The 26,941-nt window shown below is 41.9% G+C and overlaps 2 protein-coding genes across 2 annotated transcripts in view; one reads left to right on the top strand and one right to left on the bottom strand.

The window, feature by feature from the left end:
* Positions 1–2,541, top strand: part of GFOD1 (Gfo/Idh/MocA-like oxidoreductase domain containing 1) — a 521,440-nt gene extending 518,899 nt beyond the window's left edge. Inside the window, exon 3 of the mRNA XM_065752329.1 lies at positions 2,530–2,541. The gene's annotated coding sequence lies outside the window, so the exon portion shown is untranslated. The remainder of the gene's footprint in view (positions 1–2,529) is intronic.
* Positions 2,542–15,994: 13,453 nt separating this feature from the next.
* Positions 15,995–20,659, bottom strand: EDN1 (endothelin 1). The gene is made up of 5 exons (XM_065753649.1): positions 20,461–20,659; positions 20,228–20,375; positions 19,251–19,409; positions 18,873–18,980; positions 15,995–17,275 (listed from the first exon to the last, which is right to left on the bottom strand). The coding sequence occupies exons 1-5, from the start codon at positions 20,522–20,524 to the stop codon at positions 17,137–17,139; spliced, it is 618 nt and encodes a 205-aa protein (XP_065609721.1). The 5' UTR covers positions 20,525–20,659; the 3' UTR covers positions 15,995–17,136.
* Positions 20,660–26,941: the final 6,282 nt, after the last annotated feature.

Genomic DNA, 26,941 nt, shown 5'->3' with positions numbered 1-26,941 from the left:
AAGTCTGAGTTGCTTGACTTCCTGCACTAAAATTTTTGCAATGCAGCTAAGAAGGCATTTTTAGGAAACCTTCCTGGAAGGGAGCAATCTCCAAAGGAAGTGGAATAATTTCTTCGTTGTGACTTTTAGGTAACATAAGGCAGAAGGGAATTACTGGAGGAAGGGTCAGACTACCTGGAAATAGTGTAGCAGAGGTCTATGCTAAATGATGTGAACTGGAACAAGACTGAGGATAACCTGGGGATGGAACAGAAAACTGGAAAGCTTTGACTTTCCCTGATGTAGAAGCTGTCCCCAGAAAGGAAATTGTCCTGACATTTGTTGAGGAGGACTGTTTGCTTGTGAAAAGTCTCCATTTCTGGCAAATCAGCATAAACAGCAATGTACATGCTGCTTTCTTGTAGACCACATACAGCAGTTGTTTCAGCTGTGTAGGTGAGACAAACCAGGTACCCGAGGTAAGTACTGAAAGCTAACAGGTTTCTTAGGCACAGTGAAGCAGGATGACAAGAAAGTATTAAAGGTGTGCAAGGCCCTCATTTTTGCACCCACTCACAGTTGTTGGAACTTGCATCCTTGATCAGGGTTGACATTTTGTCATTTCTGTAAATGAAAAAAAAAATCCTGTGATGAGGAATTTAAAGTATAAGCAGAGCCAAAATTGCTCAATGCCATTAATAGAGCCCAGTTTGAGCTTTCATGCTGAAATAGCAACAAAACAAGGAAAAAATTAACAACTTTAAGAAAGCAGTCAGGAGGCCCTTGAGGGTATAAACTATGCATATCTCTGTTCTCCCAGTTAGCACCTTGCTCTGGCCTATTTTGATTACTCCTCTGCCTTTTTCCTCATGCTTTATTTTCTGCTAAAATAAGCCCAAGAGCAGAAGAAGGCAGAAGCATTCTTACCATGTTTGTGTTGCAGGGCACAAGTGACCTCTTACGGTGTGGGTTAGATATGTGCTTAGCAGATGCTCAAACTATGCCAGGTTTCCTACAGAGCAAAAATAACTAAACTAGTACCCCTTCTGAAGCTGTTACTTCATTTCTTGCTCCAGGGCAGGGCCTCCAAGGGGAGAACAGATCATATTCATACAAGTTTTCCTGATAATACTTGTGACTTGTCATACAGTCTGGTTGCAGAAGCTAAACCAGTCAGAAATTAGTTTATTTAAGTACTCCAGTATGAATCTTCTCTGTTACAATGTACAAGCCAGGGAGACACGGTTGAATCCTTGGCAAACAGACAACACCCAAAACAGGGACAATTCTAAATAATCTCATTGTTGCTTTTGGGCTGACTGACCAAAGCATCAAGATATATTTCTTATGGAGGTGCCCTAATTTTCTTTTAAAAAATGAAGCTAATATAGTGGATCCTAGCTATATTTCTTTTTATTTTCTTTTATTCTTTTTTTTTTTTTTTTTTTTTTTTATCTGTGGCTCAGCTACTTTTGTCTTTATTTTGTAATCTCTCTGCACACCAATAAATTGTACTACAGATGGGAAAATTCCTGAGCCCTGAGCAAGGCATAGTCTAAAAAATAACTGTAAGGAATGTTTTAAGATACAGAATGTTTTCCCTCAGTGAACTGATATCAGGTCCAATGCAAACAATTTTTTACATACAAATGTATGTGTATCAGCATGTATGTAGGTATAAGTACATACAAATGTATTTCTGTGTGAGCTTATGGTTTGAGTACACACTCTACATATCTTCCTGTAGAGTTGCATTTCAATGAAGTGTAATTATTCTGTTACAGAGAATCACTGTTGTATAGAAGGGGAAATCCTCCATCTCACTTCCCCTAGCAAGAAGATTTTCAGGTTTGAGGCTTCCGACAAGAGGAAGACATCTAGAGTTGTCTTCCAGACAGATCTCCTATCTGTGTTTAGCTGCCTGCATGGTAAGCAAGTTCTTGGCTCAGCAGGTTGGTGTGGCTGAGCAATTTCATCGACCTTGCTTCAGACAGCAAGATATGAGAATTATGGAATAAGAGCTTCTAGTCTATTTTAATACAGTAGTATGTCAGAACCCTTCTGCCTGTGAACCTAGACTACTTGTTCAGCTGCAGTCTTGTACTGTAATAAGCCTTTTTTTGCTTTCCAGTTTTGCACTGGCTCTCAAGCTCTCTGCATTTTGTGACTCACCTAAAAATCCCGTGAGAGATCTCATAGACTTTTATCACCAGTGAAGAGTTGTGTTTTCCAAAAGAACTGCTGATGTACATACAGTAATCTGTGCCTGTACATTTAGAACAGTCCTTTTTTGACAGGAAGGTGTACAGTGGAAAGAAAATAGTGATGTGAGAAATGATTTCCTTCCAGGGTGCTGTGTGAGGTCCAAGATGAATTGAGGAAGGATTAAACTTTTAACTCAATATTTGTGAGAGTATGCAGGCCGGGTTGATGATCCTAGGCAAGGTCAACTCACATATCTTGTTCTACAGAGTATCTCTGGGTAACAAAATCTAATGTCTTGCAAAAATAGCTGGAAATCAAGGTTTAGCATTCAATGCAGTTTCCCAGCCCAACCTCCTGTTAAACCAGGAAAGTTACAGAGATCACCCAATAACTATAAGCTGTGAGTTTAGGAGTATCTTTTCACACTGAAGGACAGCAGCTCCAACTGCACACATATCTATTTTGACATGCCCATCTTCCAGATAAGGAGACCTTTAGCCTTGTGCATCATTTCTCAGAAGCCAATGAATTGTACTATTGTCTATTATTTTTCTTCATCATTTCAGCATATGTCATATACAGCATGACTTAAACAGCTCAGAAAAAAAAAAAAAAGTTATACGAATGAAATGCCCCATTATCCTAAATTCTTTTATCATGTGCCACTTTGGTCCTTCTTTACAATAAGAAATCTTCTGACATAATATTAATGATGAGAAAAGGCTCCTTGATCTCCATCTCACACATACACAGTTTCAGTCATCTGTTTGGCATTTTTTGCATGCTTGTCTCTCCTTTCTCTCTTGCAAGCTCTCTCTCCCTCCTGGAGGTCCTGCTTTCTTAAGTGTACACTGCTACACAAAATTCAATCAAGACAATAGATTTGCACATTTATTAGATGAGCTGAGTTTCACTTCTTCTGGAGAGAGCCTTAAAAAATGAAAAGGCACTGAGTGTCAACAGTGGAGCACTCAGTAATAAAGGAATATTTGTTTTTATAGGTGGGCTATGAAGTACCATCAGTCCTGACCTGCCCAGCCATGAGGTGAATTGAGCGGGAGGAAAACACTCCACTTTCCCAAGAACAGACATAGGTTATCTTTTCTTTAACCTTCCAGTTTGTTTCCCCAGCTTGTTTGTTTGCGTTGTTTTACCCTCTACCCATTTGAGGTGTGTTTCCAGTTCAGTGCCCCTCTAAAGGCCAAAGGAATTAGCACTGCTGAAAGAAATTCAGTACTGAATTGCTCTTGTGCTGTCCGGAATTTGTTATGGCTTCAGTTCATTAAAACCAAGAGACAGACAGCTGGAAGAGAGACCAGCTACACAGGGCCACTTGGGACTGGATGGTGGTTAAGTCTTCTTTAGGGGCCAGAGCTGTTTCCCTTTGAAAAGAACATGATGAAAAAGTCATAGCTGAAAACTGGCATGCTAAGTAGGAAATGACATTCCAGAGAAGCTAGAGAAAGAGCGATAGTTACTCCATGCCTTGATTTTCCTAAGTGCTTCATTTCCACATCCCAGCAGTAATGCATCTCAACTGGCAGGTGGTTACACTGCATCCATGCCTCAGTTCTCCACTTCTGTCAATTGTGCTGATTTATTAATCTAAACGCTTCCTAGTCCCTGAAGGGTGACTTTAGCAGCTCCCGTAGCTGAGTGGTAGGCTGCCTGATGTGGTCACCCCCAAGGACTGTGTGCAAGTGTTTTCCCAGGGTGGAATCTAGCTTTCATGAGTTCAATGCCTCTATCCAAAACAGACAGATAAGGAATGGGATGAGGAATTCAGCAGGGCAGAGATGTTCCTGTCTCAAAGCAATGCAGCCAGCTCAGATAGGGGGAGACAAGACTGAACCCTTAATATTTCTGTTTCTCACTGAGATCCTTGCTATTGGTCAAAAGCCTTATTTTTGCACAGCTATTCCACATCAAACTTCCCAGGACTCCCAGTCTAACTGAACTTATCAAGAACACCTGAAATAGGAGCAGAGTCCTTGAAGAACAGTAGCAATAAAGTGACCTTTTCCTATCAGTTCTCTAAAAACTTCCTGTTGCTACAACAGTAATTGCAACAACAGAGAGAATCATTGTAACAGACCGGCCTATTTTTAACAGCAAACCAGGACTGAAGCTTTTCTCCCTTCTTCCTTATAAATTGCTATTCCTCGTTCCCTTCCCTCTCTTCACATGTAACGATTCCATTACTGAAAAAGGGAGGGAAATAGAAGCAAAAGTATGCACAGAAAAAAAAAATGATGGAGGGGAAGCTCCTGATAGAAAATTGCCTGTTTTGTCCATGTCAGCAAGAGTCTAAAAATGCTTTGAAAATCAAAATTTAGATCACCATTTTTAGTTCTACAAGAATTTGGTGTCTATTAAAAAGGATTAAATTTGTAAATAATGAATCAGCTCTGTTAAATACACTATTAAAATAAGCTGGACACCTTGCAAATATATGAGCATCTGCTAAACAACATACCTTATAAATAACAAAATGTGGCTGAATACTCCTCTATTTGGAGGGAGACATTCATCAGAATTCTTTTGAAGCTATTTCTGTCTAGTGTGTCAGAGTTTGCTAGACTGTTTTCTAGGCTCTTCATCAAAGAACAGTAGAAAAGATATGAAACATAATTTAAAAATAGATACTTATTAAGAAAAACAGATGATGCATTCATGTATGATGAAACTGCAAAATTTTACCAACCTTGAATACAAACTTCTCAAGTTGTAACTCATTTGCACTGGGAAGTTAGTTAATAGTTCAGAAAAACACAGAATACTGCAGAGCTCTAAAAGAAGTAGGTGCTGACACATTAAATAAAATGCATCTATTTTTATGTTCTTATGTTCTGAATACAGTACTTCTCCTTTTTTCCTTTTAAAATGTAAAGAGAAAAAGAATTCATTCTTTCTAGACTTGTTCAGGGCACTTGATTCATGATGGAAAATATTTTTATATCTTATGTCAGCATTACTTTACTCAGAATTACAGGTTGCAGTACTGAAATCTTTCTTTTGTGACAACATCCCTTTCTCACCAGTTCTCTCTTTCACATAACAGCATCTTGTGCTGGAGATGCAACACAGCAGCATTTTAGTTCACTCAGCTTTGTTCACCAATTTTCATCTGTTTGAACTCAAAATTACATAAGAAAATATATCTTCTGTTATATAAGACAGTGAAACCGTGGAGGAATTGAATGCTAGCTTGAAACCAAATTTCCCAAATAAATTAGTCTGTATCAGATTTTTTTTATCTGAAATATTAGCAGGAAAAAAAAAAAAAAAAGAGGTTAAATATATGCCACTGCAACTATTTAATAACCAGAGTTGCAGACTTGAGTATCCCTTTCAGTTTAACTAACCATTACTGCCATTACTTAACCTCCAGAACTCCATGACAAATTCTTATGAATATATCAGCAAAATTAAGTTCTTGAAAGATAAATCAAGTGAGTACACTGGGAAACAGAAAACTATTAGCACTGAGGTAATGATGGTTTCACTCAGACAAATGTTAAAAGGTTGGTATTGGCAGCTGGAGAAGAATGACAGACTCTTAGCAGTTGCGCCCCTCACCATGAGCTATAAACAGTGGAATGAGCTCTATCTAGCTCTTCACATGACTTTGCAACCTTTGTTTAATTAATTTTTTGAGAAGTCGTTTCCAACGAAATTTGGCATGGGCTGAAGTGCTGCGGAAGTCAATGTACAGAGGTACATGTCAGAGTACAAATGTAGGAATTGCATAAGACACAGCAAAATTTCCTCCTCTGTCTTTCACTTTTTTTTTTTTAATTGTCTGCCAGAGTTTTACAAGCAAGCATTACTCAGAATCTCAAAAAAAATCCCGTTCCTGCAAGATTTCCAGACTCCTCTATTTTCTGTGTGATGTGAATATTTAGTCCCATAACCTACAGCCAGGAAGTATCTAGTATCTTGGAGTAGATATATGCTGATATCTTACTGTGTAAGTCCCAAGCCCTCCTTATCTACCTTTCTCTTCTAATCTTTCCCATAGTCACAAGCATTCTGGAAGCTGGATAGGTTAGACATGTAGACTGACCATGACTTCTAGTGTTAGTGCAATCACAAATCTGGGAGGTCACAGAGGATAGGGCCTGGATGGAAAACTCACTTCTTGTAGGTGCTACCCTTACAGTTACTTTTCATACAGGCTTGATGGAACTTCTCCAATCTTTTAAACAATACTCAAAATAAGTTTCCCATACCTCAGCAGAGCTCTTGGTGTCACTGCAATCCTGTGCAAATCAAACATCAGTTGCAGTGAACTTGAGAGCAGCATCTATACCAGGTAAACTCCTCAGTAAACAAACAGATAAGCTAAGCTTGCTCCATCTTTTTAGTTACATACAGGCCTTTGGATCAGGAGACAAGTCAACAAATTTTATCACTTCCATTTATGTGCACTTGTTTATAAGAGCACAAGAGACACTGTTTTCCTTCCCTTTGTTTTTTGTCTGCAGTGAAAGGTCCAGATCAATTTAAAAGCTATCTGTATCTTTACCATCTCATCCAGTGAAGAGAAAACCATTTCAGCTTATCCAAAATAATAGTAGGCATATAACACGCATGATCACCTGAGAATATTAAAGGCCTGAGGAGAACACTTCTTTGCCATTACAATATTTTTCCAGCAGCTGGCTGTACCCTTTGTTGTCAGACTTTAATGAGAAATTGATCCAAATCAAGATGGCCCCATCCCACAGCTTTGTTCTCTATCATGGCACATGAAGTGACTTCTTCAAGTTTCACTGAGTACTCATCTGGCTCAAAGCTATCATAACTTTTCAGTGACATCACTAGATATTTCAGGGCAAGGTGTGATGGACCTGGGCATTGTCAGTTATCATATTTGATACCACTCTGGAAACATCCATCCCGATTTTTTCACCGGCCAAACTCATATTGAGAAATTTCACTTAAACTAGTTCTCTCAAGGAATATCAATGCTGTCTAAATGATCTAACAGCATTAGGTTATGATTGCAATCACATGTGGCACGAATCCATATAGTTTCTTCAAACTAGGAGTGAGCACTGTGAGAACTGATCGTTATTGAGATCCTGGCATGTACACTCTTGAAAGAAACGGCTTCAATGCTGTTTCTACATCCTTTCTAACCACATTGAAATTATAACTTTCAAGTCATCTTAATTTTGAACTGCTTCCTTTCACTAGTTTCACTTTCCCCTTTTTCTAGGATGGAAGAATTTCCCATGTAGGATTATCTTGGAAGTGTACAGTTAAAAATAGCATCTCTTGGGTGTGGAAGGCTCTCCAAATATCTGTTTAATTTAGAAAAAAACAAGAATATAATTTTTTTTCTCTCATTATGGCAATCAAAACTATCCATTTCATCCCCTTGAGTCATCCCATTTATGTGAGTGTTATGGGCCAGGCTAGGAGCTAGCCTCATTAAAAATTTCATAGGAATTAAATTCTTATCAGACTTTCTTCTCTCTTGCCTTTTTTTCTCCCCTTTGTCTGATCACCTTTTCAGGATGTAATGTCCTAGAGCTAGTTCACAGTAATCAAACCTGCCCTAGAAACCCAGCTTAGGAAGATGAGTTTATCTTGCTAAGAGTTTCCTTTATGATATTTTCTTCACTATGCCTTCAATTCATTTCATAGCTGTTAGACAGTGCATATTGCTCATTGCTCTTAGTACTTGGTTATCTTGGAAGATATTGGAAGAGAATTATTTTTCTATGAAAGAACAAATGAAAAAAAATAACTGTTCTGCTTTTCTTCTGTGGGAAATTCAGAACTCATATGAGAAAATTAGATACTCACTACAGTAGGCCCAAATGTGCATTTCCTTCTTCTTAGTACAGTTATACCCTCAAATGCTACCTCATGAAGACAAAGTGGTGTAATCTCTCTAGGCTCATTTGCCAGGTCAATTGAGAAAGTCACATGCCTCCAGAGGATCATTCTTCTCAACTCAAGTGCATCAGTCAGCTGTGTAAATTAAACTGGCACAATCTAGACACAAAGATTTTTTGTTGCTAAAAGACTATTTCCCCACTGTTACTCTTCTGTCATATTTTATGGCATCTCCTTATGAACCTTCCCTCTTGGCCCATATCACCTCTCTTATCATAATCCCATGGCATGATGTCTTGGGAGCAATCTCATTTATTTCAGGAAGATCTCCTATACTCTTTGCACTTAACCATTTAACTCAAAATTGGGCTTGATGCATGTGTCTCCTTTGCTCCTCTCTTATTGCTTACTTAGTGGATGAAAGCTAACCTAAAAACGTGTCTTTTTCTGAACACTACCTAGCTGAGAAGCATACTTGTTCTTCAAAATGAATAGCACTTGAAGAATAAATCGCTTGATATTGAATTGACAGTAAATTAATACCACGCAGAGTACTTCTGGCTGTTCATTCAGTTCTGCTCATCTTGGTGCTCTCCTATTGCCCTAGTTCCATTTTGGAATGCAGTTCCTTATTGGGAGGTCCTTGGGACCCTATGGATCAGAAAGTAATTTGCAGTAAGTCTCATTTCTCTCATGCATTGTTCCTGCTTATATCCTGTAGCATCTATAAGATATAGGTTTCTAGAGGTCACAGTGATGTACTACATACCTACCTTCATACCTACTTTTCTATCCTGAGGCTGTCAACTTACACAAGCTTTCTGTCTGTTCACCACACAAGCTGGTAGTGACAGAAAGTAGTCCTATTTCATTACAAAAACTTCCAGTTACCCCTCCAGTGGAAGACTACTAATTGTGTCTAATGCTAATTAAACAATAATTAAAGATCTTTTTCATATTTATTTCCTATTCCTAAACCTTCCTTGTGCTCTGAAGAAATATTTTCCTATGGATCATCTGCACACCACTCAGAGTGAATGAAGCTTTGGAGATCTTTCAAAGTTCCTAAGGGACTCCCCTTAAGGGATTAGGCTGAAAATGGATTGGACCTCATTGTATGAGCATGTCCACATTCCATTTCTGTCACTTTTACCAATGCCTCCTGTCTTTACTTCATATAGGCCACTCTAGGTAATTTAAAATTCTTAATTCATAGTATGTTCAATAAGTCCAACTTACATTTGGAAAGTGACAGCTGACCCCAGTCAGCATGCTTGGAAATTCTTAAGGCAAAAGATTCAGCATGTCTCAGTTATTTCTTTCTTGATTTGGTCAAAGTGTTCCTCAGTCTGGAGGACATCAGTGAGAAATTTCACTCAGAGAGCACCTCCTTTGCCTGTGGTGAGAACAAGCCCTGGTGGCCAGGCCCCAGACAGCTTCAAAGTAACCACATTGAACCACACTACAAAACCTCACATTTCTCTATAAGCTTTCAGGGCTGAACGAGAAGCAAAGCGTCAGTCAGCACCTGCTATTGTTCATGCCTGCGCTTGGGTTGTGCTGTTCTGCTTTTTCTAGTGAGCGTTCTCTCAACAGAATAATCAGCTACAAGAAAAGTGATTGTACTGAAAGACAGGACTGCATGCAATTGAAGTTCTCAGATATAAGACAGACTCATGGCTGTGTGGATGTGTTGTCAAAAATTTGTCAGTGGTAATGACTCTGGGTCCAGTTCTGCAAACTTTTTTCCTAGAAGTCAGCCAGGCCCTGTTGAAGCGCTCTTATTTCATTATCACAACTGGAGAATGAGTAAACATCAGCAAGAGCAAAGCAAGGATCTTCCTTCAGATCCAAGTGCTGTTATTGCTGTGTTCTTCAAAACTGTTCTTTGCATCTGATGGCCCAAGAAAAAGGGAGTCCCTGATGTGCATGGTGACGGTAATACAGCCTGAGACCAAGCCTGCTGGAAATCAATCTCTCTTGGCATTACCATCTTTAGTGATGGCCATTGCTCCTCTGGCACCTGCAGGCCTTGCTCAGGGAGGACTACTGAAGGTCAAGACCATTTCTGTGATGGTACTGCTCCTTTCTAAAGGTCCAGCAAGCTTTGATAGTTGAGGTTTATGAGAGCTGAGCAGAGGGGTCTGATGCAAAAATTAGCAACATCTTCAGAGAGCCCAAGGAAAAGGTTTCATTGGGTTCTCCATCACGTAGTAGTCACAAAAAGCCCTTGAAAAGCAGGTCCAAATTCTGCCCCTGTGCTCTCACCTGTGAGAACTTTATTCAGTCAAATACTGTCTGGTTCCTTCACATGGGTAAAGACCTTTCTGCCCCTGTTTTCAGCTATGTCCTCTTCCTTGACAAGACCATCATTAGTGTCTGAGTACAGACTGGAGACTGTCTTCCCTCCTCCACATCTACTCGTACTTCTCTGCTTTTCAGGTGCCCATTCTCTTCTCATACCAAACCTCACTCCTGTAGCAATGCCTGTCTTTTTCTGGGCAAGAGCTGGGAAGAGGTAGGAATGATCATTTACACACACTCAGACTGACACCTAAATGAATGAGAAAAAAATAAAGGATTCCCAGATGACAGCAATTATTGATTCTGTAACTATCTCAACAACTTCATCAGTAGTGGTATGTAAAACAAGCTCATCATTTATAAATTGACTCTTCCAGGGATCAAAGGCCTTTCAGGGCAACAATTAGTTCTGGCAATATATCAGGTGTTTGAGCTTGTCAGGTAGAGAGAGAAGAGCAGTTCTGCATCAGCTCCCCTCCAAAGCTACTGTAGCTAGACCCAGATAGGATGTTCAGATCAGTCATTTGCTTCATATTTCATGTCCTCAGATGTTTTGTCAGTCTTTCCGACACCTGATCCAATTTTGTAGTGCTGTCAGGTTAAAAGGAGGCATTTCTTAGCATGCTGAAGTCACACAGGCTATCGCTTATTTATCTCCTTAACAATGTCCCTGTCAAATCTCCACAGAGCAGATAAAAAAAATGAATGCAGCAGAAAGAAAAAAAAAGAACAAAAAAAACCCCACAGACCTGTGGTCTGTTTCTAATTAGCCATAAACCACTCAGAGCTGTGCAAATGTGCTGTCCAGAGAGGAAAAACTGAGGGAAGTAGACCTCATAGTAAAAAAATCCATGTAAACAACATGAGCTTTTTTAACAGAACAGAAGTACAGGCAGAAGCAAACATTTTGCACAATGCTGCTAGGGCAGGCAGCTGTGAGCAGCAGCTAAAACATCCTTGGTAAAGGGACCTGAATGATTTGGTCATACTGATCAGAGTCTGCTGTATTAAAAGGGAATAAAAAAGGCAAACACAGAGACAGAGAGCCCCCCAAGACTAGAGTTCTCTGATAGAAGGAAGTAGATCCAAAGTATGTTGTACACCACCAGAAAACTTCACTATGGTGTGTTACACATCCACTCATGTCCATGCTACAGGTACATGTGCAGATTTACTGAGTTTGCATTTTCCTCAGTGTGCTTAGGTGCCCTGCTGCACATGTACTTTGCAATACATGATAATGCAGTTATACACAGTTGTTTTTTTTTAATCAGAATATCTTTCTTATTTGCTATGAGTCTGGACTCAATTCTGTTTTTGCCTATGCTGGCAACTTGTTTTTGCAACCTTTTTTCAAGCATACTTTCCATGTATAACACAAAGATTTACTTCATAGTGATTGTGGACCACTAAAGAATTCCCAGTGGAAGTGCAAACTGTTTCAAGAATTTCACATACGCAGGTTGTTGTAAAGCATGTATGAATTTGTGTCCCTTAATCACATTTCATGGTTCTTCAGATGTTCACGGATCACAGGTAGAACAAACAACCATGATCAGAGCTTCATCCAGAAGCAGCTCACAAAAGCTCTGTTTGGCCACAGAAGCAGCAAAGAAATGCTTGTGAGAAGAAAAAATAAATAGTGGAGAAAAAAAGGTTGTAGTTGGCTTAGAAAGTTGAACTCTGCATGTATAGTCATTTTTAGAAATGTTTGTGGAGCAAAATAATGACTCAGCAAAAAGTAGTTCAAAGAATACAATTTTACTGCACAGTGATACCCAGCCAACTCTGTGACTTGCCTAAAGGGTCAGCACCGAAATCAATGATCCACAATCCATTGCCAATTCAGGGCAAAGACAGCACTTGCGGGCACCTCACTTTCCATCCAAATGAAAGATGTTCTCATATTTATAATGAAGCAGACTTGGGGCCAAGTGCAATTAAATTAACAGCTTTAATGCACATTGTTTTCAAACCACTGGAAAGCACAAAGCTGCAACGTGTCCTGCGGGGTGCATATTGAGAATGATGTAATGACTAGCAGAGGCTCAGAAGGAAAATCCACAGGCCAAGTCCTCTACAAAGACCATCAGGTTCTAGAAAGACACAGGAGTATAGTTCTTGGAAAAATGATGAAAACAATTCTTCCTTTGAACATGTGGAAGAAATACGGGCAAAGAAGTCTCCGTAGAAGTATCTGTAGATTTTCTGGTCATATGCTTTATCTATGTGACTGTTACCCTGGGCTGGTGAAGCCAGTGGAGCTCCTCCAAGCTAATCCAGATGACATCATGTTGGACTATCTGTAGGGAAACTATGACCAGTGGATAACCTCCCCAGCTGAGACACATTCTCAGAAAATATTGCCATAAGATACCTATAAAACCAGTGGGAGCATTTGGAGACCATACACATCAATGGTGGAGCTGCCATTGCAAAGCAGCTCAGTTGGCATTACCCAGGGTGAATCTATGGCCAAGTGGGAAAGGAGGCTTACATTTCCAAAAGATGATATTATGGTTCATGTTTTGTGCTCACTTATGCTGCTCCAGGGATGCTCACCAGAGTAGATGAGCAAATTCAGGACATGAGAAAGTACAGAAATCCCTACTTCCTTCAGGTGGGAGCTTGGTCCTGCAAAGTAGCCATCAGCTCTCCACAAGGGGAAGTGTAAACCCAGTCTACATGACATAAATACAGTGCTGCTTTCTTCTCAGAAGCGTAGAGATCAGATTTGTTTCTAGTGATTGGTACATAACATACATTTTTTTCCATTAGCAGGAAAAAAAAATAATTAAGTTCATTTTAGTGGTTTAATTTTTTATTTTTATTATTTCCTTTGGGGGAAAACACAACAATGTGAGCTTGACCTATAGTTGCTGAACTCAAATTTCTGCAGCCCCCAGAATAGCTGGAGAAGTTGATGAAACCACAGGTTCCATGGAGCTCTTCTCCTCCTATAAGAAGTTTTCTTTAGCCAAAGGCAAACTGCCCCAAAGTGATATATATCAAATTTGTTGCAAGCAAATGCTTGTGGGCCAAAAAGGAAAAAGCAAGAAAAAAATAAAAGGCAGAACAGCAGCAATGAAGGCTACTGAAGACTTGTGCTAGCATCAGCAAATCAGTCTCTTTTTGAACTCATCATGGTAATATCAGAGAGAAAAAAAGCCTTTCTGGGTCAAGTTCTGCTCTCATTTTCACTGGAATAAATGATGCCTCCATACTGAGAGAACTGTTGGCTGACCGAGTGACCCGGTGGACTTCAGACAGAATCAGGTCTCCTTGACCTGATCAGAATACGGGAGCTTGTCCCAGGCATGCCTCAGAGGCATAGCAGCCAACAGTTTAACCATATTGAGAAATAGAAAAATAGGCTCCCCTATCATTTTTCAGATTTTATCAGAGATATAAAATAAAGAAAAACGTGACCACTGATTCTGGCTGTGTTTCCAGAATCGCCTTTACATGATGTTTACTCCAGGAAAAATGATCCTGTAGTATCTTTGTATTTTATCTGCAGCATTCTGTCTCTTTGCATACTTAACTCACCATCACAGCTTCCAAGAATTCTCATCTAATAAATCAAAACTTCTGTCCTTTTGTTTCCTGGGTCACAAAGGAAGAACACTAAATTAAATAAAGATACTGGTCAAGAAAGGGAGCTGGATTTCTACCCAAGAAACCTAATAATAGCACCACAATGAAGATGAAGCTGAAATTGATACAGTTTTATATACACAAAGGCAAATAATTGAGTGTTAAGAAAATAAACATCAGATAGCATTCAAACAGTGGTCTAACCAGCTCATTCTGTTTGTAAATACAGAAATATGTTGCAGTAGCTATATTTATCCTAACGTAAGGAAACAGGAACAAAAAGGCTGGTATTTGGTAACCTCTATAGGCAACATTAGGACATCCTGTGTGAATTATTTTGGGGCAGTTCATGATAACATGGTACAGATTAGAGTTGCCATTTCTGGAAAAATTAGGTCAGGATTATGTAGATAAAATGGAAGGAATTTCAGTGGCATTGTATTATTTTCCTGACTTCAAGCCTGACTCACATGTCGAAGCTTTGTTTTATTGTATACCTTGCTTTGGTATGCAGTCAAAACAACTTTTCTTCAGAGAAAATGAAAATAAACAGATGGAGCAAGTAAGAAATGCGCATAGCATTGAATGAAAATAAGTACAGTGAGCTTAAATTAGGAAGAAATAGCCTTTTCCAGTGAAAGTTTTTGCAATTTCAGCAATGATAATGATGAATCCAGGAAAAAAAAAAAAAAAAAAGATGAGAGAGATACAGCTTGGTAACAGATTGGTAACTGGGCCATTTCTTCATCTCAATCTGAGCTGTGATTTCAGGTGTATTTTGGGAGTTAGGGTAGAGCCACTGTGGAAAACCCTTTTTGCTATAAGCTCCTGCTTGTCATTCTCAGATTTCATTTCATAGTGGAGAAACCTCTCACTTACTAGCAAATAGATCATGGCCATGAAAGGTTTACTTTGTGAGAGAAAAATGGAGATGAATTATAGATAATAGAATGAAAGCCTTAATTCTGCAGCCTTGCCTTTGCAATCAGAGCAATGTTTCCATTGGCTTCAGGTGGAATATTTTTTCACTCAGATCATTTATTATAAATAAGTATGTACTTTTACTCTGCCACATACTCAGTGCCATAAATCCCTGCACATACCATGCCTCTCCACTCTAACCTAGGGCTCTGGCACAGGTTACTGAAGCTCTTTCTGCCATGGGGCTCACTCTGAGAAGAAGCAAACCTTTGGGAGGGACAGTGGTATTATTTCTGCATGAGCCAGCTTTCAGATAAAGAGCCTGATGTTCCCTTTTGCTTATTCTCTGAGACAAACAGACTGCTGAGTTCTGGCTTTTGGTCCAGCTTGTTAACACAAACCACAGCAAGTTGCAGTTAACAGGGAGCCAGGCTGCCAACACTGCCACCTCTCGGTTTTTATTATCACACAAAATGTAGCAGAAAGGCATGAAGAAAACTGAGCAGAGGTTGCACTTAGACTTCTACCACTGGGATACAGAATGAGCTGCAAGCAAATGAACATAATCAAAGAAATCTAGAGCTACTTCAGCATTTTTAACGTAGCCAGGTTTTGTTTCGTACTTGTATTTTACAAGCAGATAAAAGTTTTCTTTAAAAATAAAATGTTATCTAAAAAACATGGACTATTGATTTTTCTCTCTTTTTTTTTTTTTTTTTTTTTGAAGTGAGTTTTTTCCTCTCCCTCTACAGGATTGGATATGATTAAATCCATTGATTTTCTTTTAGCGTCTTTCCCTCTGTAACTACAATAGACTAAATCATCTGGAGATGTGCAACATTCAGCTTCTGCTCTAGCACTTTCCTAGGTTGGGGCCAGGACCCAGGACGAAAAATGACATTAGCCACATGAAAGAGCAGTCTGAACTCATTGGTCCAATTCAAATTCATCAGGAAGTTTTTTTATGTGGAAGATTTTAGCTAGAGCAAGTGCTGTCTGTTGTCTCACATCTGGCACAGGCCTGGCATATGCTGTCCATGCTTGGGATTTTGCTACTCTGACAGGAAGGCAATCATGAAGACACAGTTCACCTAGGTCAGCTTTGTAGGAGCAGGGCACACTGAAAACAAGCCAATGCAGTAATTAAAAATATTTATTTCTGAAGACATTTACCTTGATAGGCATAAAGCATTTCCCAATTTCATACAGAAATACATAAAAGACGCATAGACCAATATGGCCTGCTTCAATGTGTATTCAACATGGTAAATATAATGAAGAACTTGTGTAAATATAAATACAAAAAAAAAAAAAAAGAACACATAAAATTCAACCAAACCTGTCAGCAAATTCAACAATGTGAACAAATTCGCTGCTATAAACATTCACCCAATATTAGCCTTTTGACATAATTTAAAACAACCCTTTGTCTCTACATGTTTCTACCAAACAAGGCACTGAATGAATCTCACAACAGTATCTAGTACAGCTCTGCTCCAGTGCTGTTTTGGTGGTGTGTAAGACACAACAATCTCTATTATTAGAACTTATTAGCCAGATATCCTTGTTATGGGAAACCTAGCAGCGCCTTTCGACATTTATTTTCTGTTGAATGGTCCTTGGGTATCCAAAGGCAAAGGACTTTGGTTAATGTGAACAAGCACAGCATCTAACCCACACTCAGATAACTCTGGTTGTACAAGTAAACTGGACTTCTGAGAAAAGGCAAAGGGTTGCAGCTGATTAGTTAAGGCAATAACAAGGTGTAAAAATACTCTAGCAGGAGTGCAACAAACAGTATGCGAGGTAGACATGTATATATGCAGTAAGTCCTGATAACAGTAGCACTGTGGCTTTCATTTTTTGCATTTTAATCAAGAAGTAAGAGTCTTTATTTAGATGTTTGTCCACTCAGATCTTGCTTTCTGCCCTTCCTTGGCACATCTGTCAGGTCTTCTTTGCAAAATGCTTTTGATGCAGACCCTGAAAGCTGCTCAGTTGATGAGTAACATTCCAGTAGCAATATTCAAATGTTTCTTCAGAACGATGGCTTTTAAGGTATGTCACTGTGGATTTCCCTTCTCCCCATTCGTCTGAATTCCAGAAAGATGAAATCCTTTGCTATTATACCTCCAAATATGGGACCTCCTCAGTGTTTTGCCCTGCTGCACAAACACTTGGACAGAGAAGCCCTTTGCCATTGTGGAATGTTAAAAGTCAAAGAATTTCGGTGATGCTTTGACAGTAGGTGTAATGGAGAAATATGGGGTCATCCTCCCACTAGGAAGTCTTCAGGCTTTTCCAGATGCTTTGCCTTTTGCTCGCCCTGTTATGTTTCAGCTTCCGTCCTTTCTGGAGCTCAGCCTTCATCTTTGCAACACTGAAGGATGCTTTGATACTGTTACCAATGGCCTCCAGCCTGAAAAAAATAAGAAATATACTCTTATTGTTACAGTAATGAAGATGCATCTTCAGTGTGCAGGCATTCATCAGTCCAATGAAATAATCCTCAGTCTCAATTTCTGCCATAGGATCCTCAGAAACCAATGACTATTACACAACTGTTATGCTCGTACCAACTTAAGCCAATTGAAATGATTTGAATTGAAATTCTCAATGATATATTAAAAGAAGTTAAAATGTTAATCTAAAATTTAAGTGCCCAAGATGCCCTTAAATAGCACATATCCAAAAAGGAGGTCTTCAGTGGTAATCTTTTCAGCTGTTTTGTTTCTCTTAGGTAAAAATGCCCCACTCCCAGTGAATGGGTGCATTTTTCAAGACATAAGCTGCATCTTCAGAAATTATTTAAGACCTCTAGGGCCTAAGTCTCACTCGAAATCGTCAGGCTGCCCACTACCTTTCCTTTCCAAAGTAGAACTTGACAGTCTACGTTTATGTGGAAGAGCTTCTGCATACACCATGCTTTCACACAGGCTGAAGATTGAACACCAAAGGTAACATAGCTGTACCAACGCTCAGCTCCAAAACTGACTTCCAACCTCAGTGGGGCTCAAAAAAGTACAAAAGCTGTTGCATATGTGCATCCCTGAACCACACTATATAGTGATACTGCCACCTATCACCACTCCATTTTTTAATGCATGGATCTCAAAGGGTCATCCTGAGATATATTCTTAGTTTCAAACATTAAATTCAGTTCAAATATCCATTTAACTTTCCTCTTGTTTCACCTTTTGACTGTCACTTCAATTGCTAGAATCCTGTACTCACCATGCATATATTTAATCAGTGTAAAGGATACAGCAGGCAGAAACCTGCCTCCTGCATTCTAGGAAGCCAATCACATCAGCCAGAAGAAAAGATATAATGAATCATAGAATGGTTTGCATTGGAAGGGACCCTTAGAGGTCATCCAGTCCAACTCCCCCGCAATGAACAGGGACACCTACAGCTACATCAGGCTGCCTGGAGTTCTGACCAGCCTGACGTTGAATGTCTCCAGGGACAGGGCATCCACCACCTCTATGGGCAACCTGTTCCAGTGCCTCACCACCCAGCGTGAAAATCTTTTCCCTTATACCCAACCTAAATCTCCCGTCTTTTAGTTTGAAAGCATTTCTCCCTGTCCTATTGAACATCCTGATAAATATTTTTCACCCAGTAGAATGGAGGAAAGCAACTGAGAAAAGGCATTCAGGCTCCATTTCATACTAGAATAGTTGGAATATATTTTGAAGTAATTGAGATAACTTCTGAAGATACTAAAATACCAGGTCCTATTAATTCTTCCATAATTTAATTATTTTATACTTGTCTTGGTATGAGTTTTCTCACTCTAAGTGGGTGGATATAGCCAAGCAGAGCTCAGTACTCTTGTTTTTGCAAGCTAAGGATCCACTGCATGAACTGAGCACTGAAAAGATCCTCACTGATTCCCAGAAAACTCTCCATTTGCAATCAACAGCTAAAGCCTGTGTTGACCCAAATGGAGGAGAACTATGCACCCTACAGTGCTACCCTGGGGAACTAGAGCAGGATGAGAAAAAGCTCACCTCTTCATTTTCCTGCTGTCAACAAACTGTTGGTTCATGCATTTAGGTCCAACGCAACCACCAGCTTTGTTGCGGTGATGTGAGGTTTTCTCTGCTGTGGACTGAGCCCTGTTAAAAGGGAAAAGGTGCTGCTGTTAGAAAACAATAAGCAAGTCTGCAGTCCACAAGGTGAACTGCCTCATCAACCACTCCTCAAGGCACGCAATAAGCAATCGTTCTGGGCCAAGCCATAGAGTGTATCATAGCAGTGTGAGCACCAAGGTAGGAGGCAAGGCTTTGGGGAGATTATTCACTCAGCAAGTGCCAAAATGAGTAAGTCTACCACAGTCCAGCCCTATTCACACACTGCCTTTTAAAGAGTAGCAACAATAAACGCACCAGAGATCTTTTCCCGTCTGGCAGAAGTTCAGACACTTCTTGTCTCTCTGGCTGGCACATCGGCATCTGTTGCTGGCTCCAGCAAGCATCTCAGGCACTATGTCCTTCAGTGATCTTCTGGACCGAGAAGGGCCCCCGAGACCATAGGGAACAGTCTTCCTATGATCAAAGAGACAACATGAAAGTCACTTCAGTAATTTTGTGAGTTTGGAATAGCAGGGTACAGTGAACAATCTTATCAATGGGATTGACTGCATGAGTAAAGGTTGAGGGATTGGGAATGCCTCACTGGTCATAATTTCCATGCAAATACTTCTGATGATCCTGCAACATAGCAATTAGAGTGGCTACTAGCACGCCTAATGACCTTCTAATTGTGATTTCACAAGGCTGCTATTCCTCCCTGTGTGATAGAAAGCAATAAAGCCTCATCTCTTTGGACTTTGGTAACTGCCAGTGCTGAAAGAAGCAATAAAAACACAGCTCCTCTCTGCTCACAGTGGTAGCACAGATCATCAAAGCCAGCATTACAGAGACGGTGGGGAGACGACAGAAAAGCACACAGCTCATAACGCTGAGTGCACTGCTCTGCAGCAAAGCACTGCAGGAGGTGATGAGGGGCCAACTCGTGTGCAAGCGAGCCTGAGAAAATGCTCACGCAATGGCAGGCTGGCAAAACCACTCCATAAGCTGTCATGAGCATCCTGCACCCTCTGCAGAGCAGCACCCAGAGCTCTGGGGAGCACAGGTGCATTAGGGCAACGGGGAGCGCTCTGCTCAGCCCGTGCCCTCAGATCCCCTCGGTGTTCTCCTAGCGAACGGGCTCTCCGCTGAACTCGGCATGAAAGCAGCAGGTGGGGTGAGGAAGCAGGAGAACCCGCGCACACAAATATCGCTTTCCCCTTTCTGTTGCGCTCCCAAGCCCCCATCCCAGCAGCAGCACCAACCCCTCTCCCCCAGCCCGGCGGAGCACTCACTCGGGGGTGTTGATCCAGATGATGTCCAGGTGGCAGAAGTACACGCACTCCTCGTCCAGCAGCGACGAGCAGGAGCAGCGCCGGGCGCGGCGATGCGGAGCGGCGTTGGGGGGCGGCGGAGAAGCGGAGCTCGCTTCGGCTCCGGGGGCTGCGGAGGGAGCGGCAGAGGCTCAGCACCCGGCTCAGCACCGGGCTCAGCACCCGGCCCCCCAGTGCAAGGTTACGGCACCTACCTGCCGGCAGCAGCGCCGGGCACAGCGCGACGAGCAGCGGGACGAGCAGGCGGCTGCAATCCATAGCGGGCGGCGGGAGAGGGAGGCGAGACGGGTTTAAGAGAGAGCCGAGAAGCGGGGAGGGAGGAGGGACGAGGCTTCTCCTGTGGCCGGCTGGGCGCTGGCTCCCGCTGGCGGTGGGGCGCGGGGGCAGGCGGCGGCTCGGGGCGGCACGGCGCGTCTGGCTGGCGCGGCGGTCCCCGGCGCCCTTTTATAGCGAACCCCCATGGAGCGGGTAAACAGCCCCGGCGCTATTTTATCCCGAGACAATGTTGTGCCGCTATTAGTCACCGCGCGGCAACGTGCGGCCCGAGATAAGGCCGGCCCGGGGAGGAAATCGCCTGCGAACTTCAGAGCGCCGGCAGCGGGCGGAGGGGGGGGGGGGGAGGGGGAACGGCGGGGGGCACCGGGACGGGAGGGTGGGGGTGGGGGTGAGCGGCAGAGGGCGGCCGGCCACCCCGCGTATCGCATCTGCGGGCGGGAGCCCACCCCGTCCCGACGCGGCTGCGATGTCGGCAGGGGGATGCCCGTCGAGGAGGGTGCGCTGGCACGCAGCCGTGGTATTGTGCTGGCCGGGGTCTAACGCCAGGAAGGGGGAGAACCCTGTGCCTTTGGTGCACGCCGCCACGACGGGGCTTTTCCAGCACCTTTACACCTTCGTCGCTGCAATGTCACGGTGAACGCACACGTGTGTGCAGCACGCCGAGCACTGTGCGGGCTCCAAACCCAGGCTCTGGGGAGCAGCTGGGATGAACTCGAGCTCCTGCGCGGAGCTGCGGCCCCGGAGAGCGTGCCAGTTCCACCTCTGATAAACAGATAAGGCCCTCTCGGTATTTGTGGTATTTCCTCGCACTGTGCTGTAAGAATAGGAGTGACCTTGGGTATCACAAAGACCGAGGCTGCGGGCTGCAATTCACATTGTTTTCCTCCAGGTGAATGCCCGTGGTATTTTTTTTATTTTTTCTTGGTATGATGTTATTCTGTGCTGCTATATCGTAGTGGACAGAGTGTCGGCAGCTGTGCTGAGTCAGAAGAATGCCCATATTGCTGCTCACCTCTCTCCAACTGTGGCTGTTGGCACATGGAGAGAGAACAAGAAAGCAGAGACAAGTCGTCGCCTTGCCATAACCTCCCGGGATGAAATTTTGGGGCTTTCTGAGTAATACTCGGCATTTCCATCACGACACTGAATGAACTGAGATGTTAGCTAAACCCTAAACAGAAGTGGCCCTCAACTGGAATGCTTGCAGCTTTTTGTATGTAGTTCTCTAAAAACTGCTCCCTGTACCTTCTGTGAGAGGAGAAATCTGGGCTGCATGCTTGTTTACAGCTTTCCAGTGTGGGAGTCTATTTTTCAGAGCTGGAACTGTATCTGCTTATGTACTGTGTCTTCTTGTCCACGTAGAGCAGTACTTACCCCATGGGATATCAGTGTATCTGTGCCTGGAAGTGTGAATTATTACAGTAATGATAAGAATCTACCAGCAGAGGTCACCTAGCTACAAATAAAAACTAATCCTAGCCCACTGAAATAGTAAACTTTATCAGTATCTGCAAGTTGGGAAAGGAATCAGGTGGATTTTTGTTCTGTTTTGTTCTGTTTGCTTGGTGTTGAAAAAGAAAAAATGCAGTGCGGTTGTATGGGTTGAAAGATAGCAATCACTTCTGTGTAAAATACAAATAGGCGCAGCCTTTCCAGGCCTGTCACTTAGGAACTCTGTTTCATGCCAGCTCTTATTTAAGAGTATTTTTTTCCTGAGGTTTCTCTCTGTATGATATACACATAAAGCCAAAGTGATTCATGTCAATGTACAATATTTACTTCTTTGTCAAAGTGCCTTGTTAGAAAGTATTTTGATAGGTGTTAAAAATGACACGTGTTTCCTTTGAGTAACAAAGAGCAAGCATGAGATATCCTGGGGAGCTCCAAAGGTGCTCTCTTTCTTTCCTTTATTTATTTATTTACTTTGAGAAAACAGAAACATTTTCAAATTTTTTTTTGTAAGGATTCATAAATATTATTGTTGTCAAAGATCCACATAATCGGATGCAGTGATTTCTGCTCTGCTTTCACTAATGAGGATCAAGAAAGCCCTCTGCTTGTCAGAGCAATGCAAAAACTAATTTACATTCAGTTGCCAGTGGTGCAGCAGGGAGTTACATGGGGAAATACCGTGCCAGGTGTTGGGTTTCCCCTGGATGGGGTAACCCCTGAACCCTCCTTGGATGCAGGGAAGTACCAGCTCTGAACTACACAGAAGCATTTTTAGGAAGTTTTACCAAAAAAGGAAGATTTGCTAATTTTGTAGCTATTTACAGTGGGAGTCCATATGAGTCACAAGTAGGGATCTTACAAAATAAGCAGAATAGGACTGAACTAGCAGTCAGTGTTTACGAAATGGAAATGCAGAGTCATGCTCAATAATACAAAGTTGTGCTCAACAGGTTGTTCTCGTGCCTGCCAAGCAAGTTTGCCCCAGAGCTCTGAACATTTGCACTGTGTTTGCACTGCTGCCCTTTTGGAAGCCACCTTTTCCCTTTCTAGTTCACAGCTATGACACTTTGTAACTGAGAAAACTTAGCTGGTTGGCCAGGATCTGGCTTAATGTTCCATCTGGAAAGGCCATGGCACTGACTGAATTTTCTAAAGGACATTTTGTATAGTGTTAGAAACCTGAAATGCCTGCTTATCAGTGAAACAATAAAAGGAGATTGTAAAACTGTGCCTCTCTGTCCAGGGAACAAGGGAAGCAACATGCTGTTTTCTGCAGGTTTGAAACACAATTCTCAATTAAGTGAAAGTTGCATTAGCTGTTCCTTCATTTCACTGACTGAGTCTCACAATTTTCCTTTAACAGTCTCACTTTACAGAAGAGGAAGGGAAAGAGTCCCCTTCCTCCCAAACATAACATGCAAATTAAAGAGCTAACTAATCTAGTCTTCTGGGAAATGGTCTTTATTTATCACTACCCAGCCTACAAAGTATCTAATTCCCTTTGCCTGATAGGTCTGCCATTGGGGTCCTTGGCATGACATGTCATTTCCCTGCATCACAGAATCATAGGGATTGGAAGGGACCTTCTGGAGTTCATTGAGTGCAACCCCCTGCTAAAGCAGGTTCCTTGCAGCAGGTTGCACAGGAGATGCTCCTTGCAGCAGGTTGCACAGGCTTGTATGTCTGCAGAGAAGTAGACTCCACAACCTCTCCGGGCAGCCTGTTCCAGTGCTCTGTCAATTACAGTAAAAAAAGGTATTCCTTGTGTTAGTATGGAACTTCTTGTGTTCCAGTTTGTGCCTTATTCTGTCGCTATGCATCACTGAAAAGATCCTGTCCCCATCTATTTGGCTGCTGCTCTTCAGATATTTGTAAACAGTATTGGGATTTCCCCCTCAGTCTTCTCCAAGCTGATTAGACCCAGCTCTCTCAGCAACCAACCAACTTCTTTTTGCATATATCCTCATCTGCAATTAGCAAGGTTTCTCAAAAGATGTAGATGCCCATCTCACATTATGGTTGTGACCTCATAAAGCACTGCCACTAACTCTGCAGCTGCAGTCCCTATTTAAAATGCACATCAGGGCCCTCTCCTGTTCCTAGTCCCTCTCACGGTCTTTTTCCTTTCCAAATTCTCTCTTCATACTAAACCCCACTTCAGCTAGGGGCAGCTAAATGACTCTTGGTTCAGCGGAGCTATCAGCAGCTGGGAAAAGCAAGCTCTTCCTGACCATACATGTCCTAGCACTAGGAGTCAGTACTAGCTACAGATGAGGAGGAAAGGAGGAGGAAAAAGCCATTTCTGTGACACGCTTTTCCCTGTTTTGCACACTTTTTGGATATCACTTGTTATATCTGCATGACAAAGGCGAGTCAAGAGTGGCTGAGACTACTGGCAAGCTATTGTGGAGGTGAAGCTGATAACAGGCCACCAGGGTTCTGCAGGTTTTGCTTCCCACCATGTTTATGTTTATTTAAAACTAGAGGAGGTCCTCCTTGCTGAAGGAGCTTGAAATGACTTGATAAATTTAATTACAACAGTTACAATTATTGTAAAGTGCTGTAAAAGAAAGCAAGCAGCCAAAACTTGATTGTAGCAGAAATCAAAACGGCACAGAGCTCAAATAGAGGAGAAAATCAACTTTACTGAGCAAAGGTCACAGTTTCTCTCAGGGCTTAAACTGATGCTAGAAGAAACACAACAAAGGATGGTTTGCAAAGATTCAGGTGTTAGAGACATCCTTGTGAAACCTTCCTCCTGCCTGTAATTTCCACAACAAAGAACTGGAAGTGTCAAGGAAATGTGTTACTGGAAGCCAGGCCAAGGTTTAGGCAGGAGGGAAAAAGGATTCTTTTAGGTGAGAGTTAACAGGAACTTCCCCCTTATTTCAGCCGCCTGCCTCTGGATGTCATGGGAGGAAGAATGTCCACTTGCCACTGAAGTGAGCTGTGGGCATGAAAGGTGCTGGGTTGTCCCCTGTCCCTGCAAACTGTAGGAGCTCTTCTTGTTTTGGTCCTTTACTGAATCCATTTGCTCTTGGATAGGAGCAACACATATGATAGCAGGAGACAAACACAAGTATAAGCCCTGTGAGTGTAACATGGGGCAGACAACCAAAGCCCCCTCTCTCAGGCCTTGGGTGTGATTTCATGCAGAAGCCCCAGAGGATCTCGAGTCCTAGCTCCTTTCCATTATAAACTGGTTCTGCTGCAGAGCTTAACTGGGATTTCTTTTTTTCAGTTGACATACATTTTGCTCGTGCAGACACATCCACCATTGCTCTGTAAAACACAATGTGCTGGGATGAATAGTCCAATCCAGTAGGACAGATACGTATTTTCACAGCTATGCTTGGACTCTATGTTTGTTTTGAGAAAATAAAAAAAGAGAGAGATGTATTTCTACATAGTCTAGAGGTCCATCATAAGTCAAAGTACCAGCAGTATGACTTTTGTTTCCTAGGATTATGAAAAGATGCCAAAAAGTTACATATTTTGATAATCAGCCTCTTAAGAATGGGCGCGCAAGCAAGGATTTAACTACAGTAAGGATTGTCTTCAGTAAATACAAGAGATTTGTTCAAAGACTGCAACAGAAGGAGTTAGTGAAGTAAAGGAAAATAACAAAATTGTCATTTGTACAAAACCAGATCTGGTTCTATATACAACCTCTTCTGTGAATGCAGCAACATATGACAGAGTATTTATTTGCAAATAATGGTTAGAGGAAAATGTGCTTCATAAGGCTTGTTTACTTATGTCTTGGCAAGTCTGGCTTGAGAGGAAGTCAAAACCAAAGCATCAATTTGGAAAATCTTCTTAGCAAATCACTTAACAGCAGTGCACAACTATCCAATGGATTATCTTCATCAGTTCATGGTCTTTAATACACGTAAGTTACCCATCTTCTAGGCAAAGAATTCATCCCCATACTCAGAGCTGAGAGTTAAAACAAGGAGACAGGTACTCAGCCTAACAACAGGTACTCTGATAGAGTTTGTGAAGTAGATGAATACCTTAGCTCGGCTGAATTGCCCTCTAGAAAACTACTGGCTTTCCTTTGACCATAGAAAGAGGCCTAAGGTGCTGATGTCCTAAATTTAGGCATCAGAGTTAGCTGGGGGTGAGTCTGAGTCAGTGACCTGTCCAGGCTCCCTTGACAAATGACTGGAGGGGTGGAGAAATGAACCAACCCCCCCAAACCTGCCCTCTCCAGAAGGCAGAAGTTTGCTTGTCAAAACTCAGTTTTTAGCTCTTTCAGTTTTATGTCTCTTGGATTTTATGTTGCTTTGCTTAGGAAACATTTGCAAGATCTTCATTTCATGCAACTCACTCAAAGGCATTTCTTTGGATCCATGAATTTAATTGATTTTTTTTGTTGTTCTTTTCACATGCCTGGTGTTTTTCCACCTATTATATAGCTTTGCTCCACCTTTACATGGAACTGTCTCCAAAGATTCAACTCAGTAGAATTTTGAGATCTAGCTGGCTCTACCCTTTCCTTTGTGCCTAAAAGCCTTGCTGAAATCAAGGCAATTAGCAAATGCATTGTTCCAAGAATGATGTTGAACTTCCTTTGCAGTGCAGCCCTTTTGCTGCAGCACCTTTGGGGCTGTTTTGACGCCTCCATTTTGAGTGGAGTTAGGTAAGCAACCTTGCCAGTTCCACTGCTTTGTGAGACAAGCATGTGTCAGGAAACACCAAGTCAGCCTGAGCCATAGGTATGGTCTTGCTTTTCTTTCCTTACATATTCCAAATGTTTGCTTTTCTCCCAGATCTGTTAGCTCTATTGCTTGCAAGGTGGGTAGGAAAGCAGCCTTGTATGTACCAGAGCTCCTAGCACTGAAGCTGTACTCATTGTCCATATGGACAGATGTTTGTGTCTGTCATTTTCTTTGACCGGGGCATACTTCACTGGTTAAAGAAATGCTGACTGCATCTCTCCAG

The sequence above is a fragment of the Cyrtonyx montezumae genome, unplaced genomic scaffold (genome assembly GCF_038088225.1).
Source record: "Cyrtonyx montezumae isolate F1298 unplaced genomic scaffold, pur_monq_1.0 scaffold_8, whole genome shotgun sequence".
NCBI lineage: Eukaryota > Metazoa > Chordata > Aves > Galliformes > Odontophoridae > Cyrtonyx > Cyrtonyx montezumae.
The sequence above is the reverse complement of the archived record's forward strand: the minus strand, read 5'-3'. Positions and strand labels throughout refer to the sequence as shown.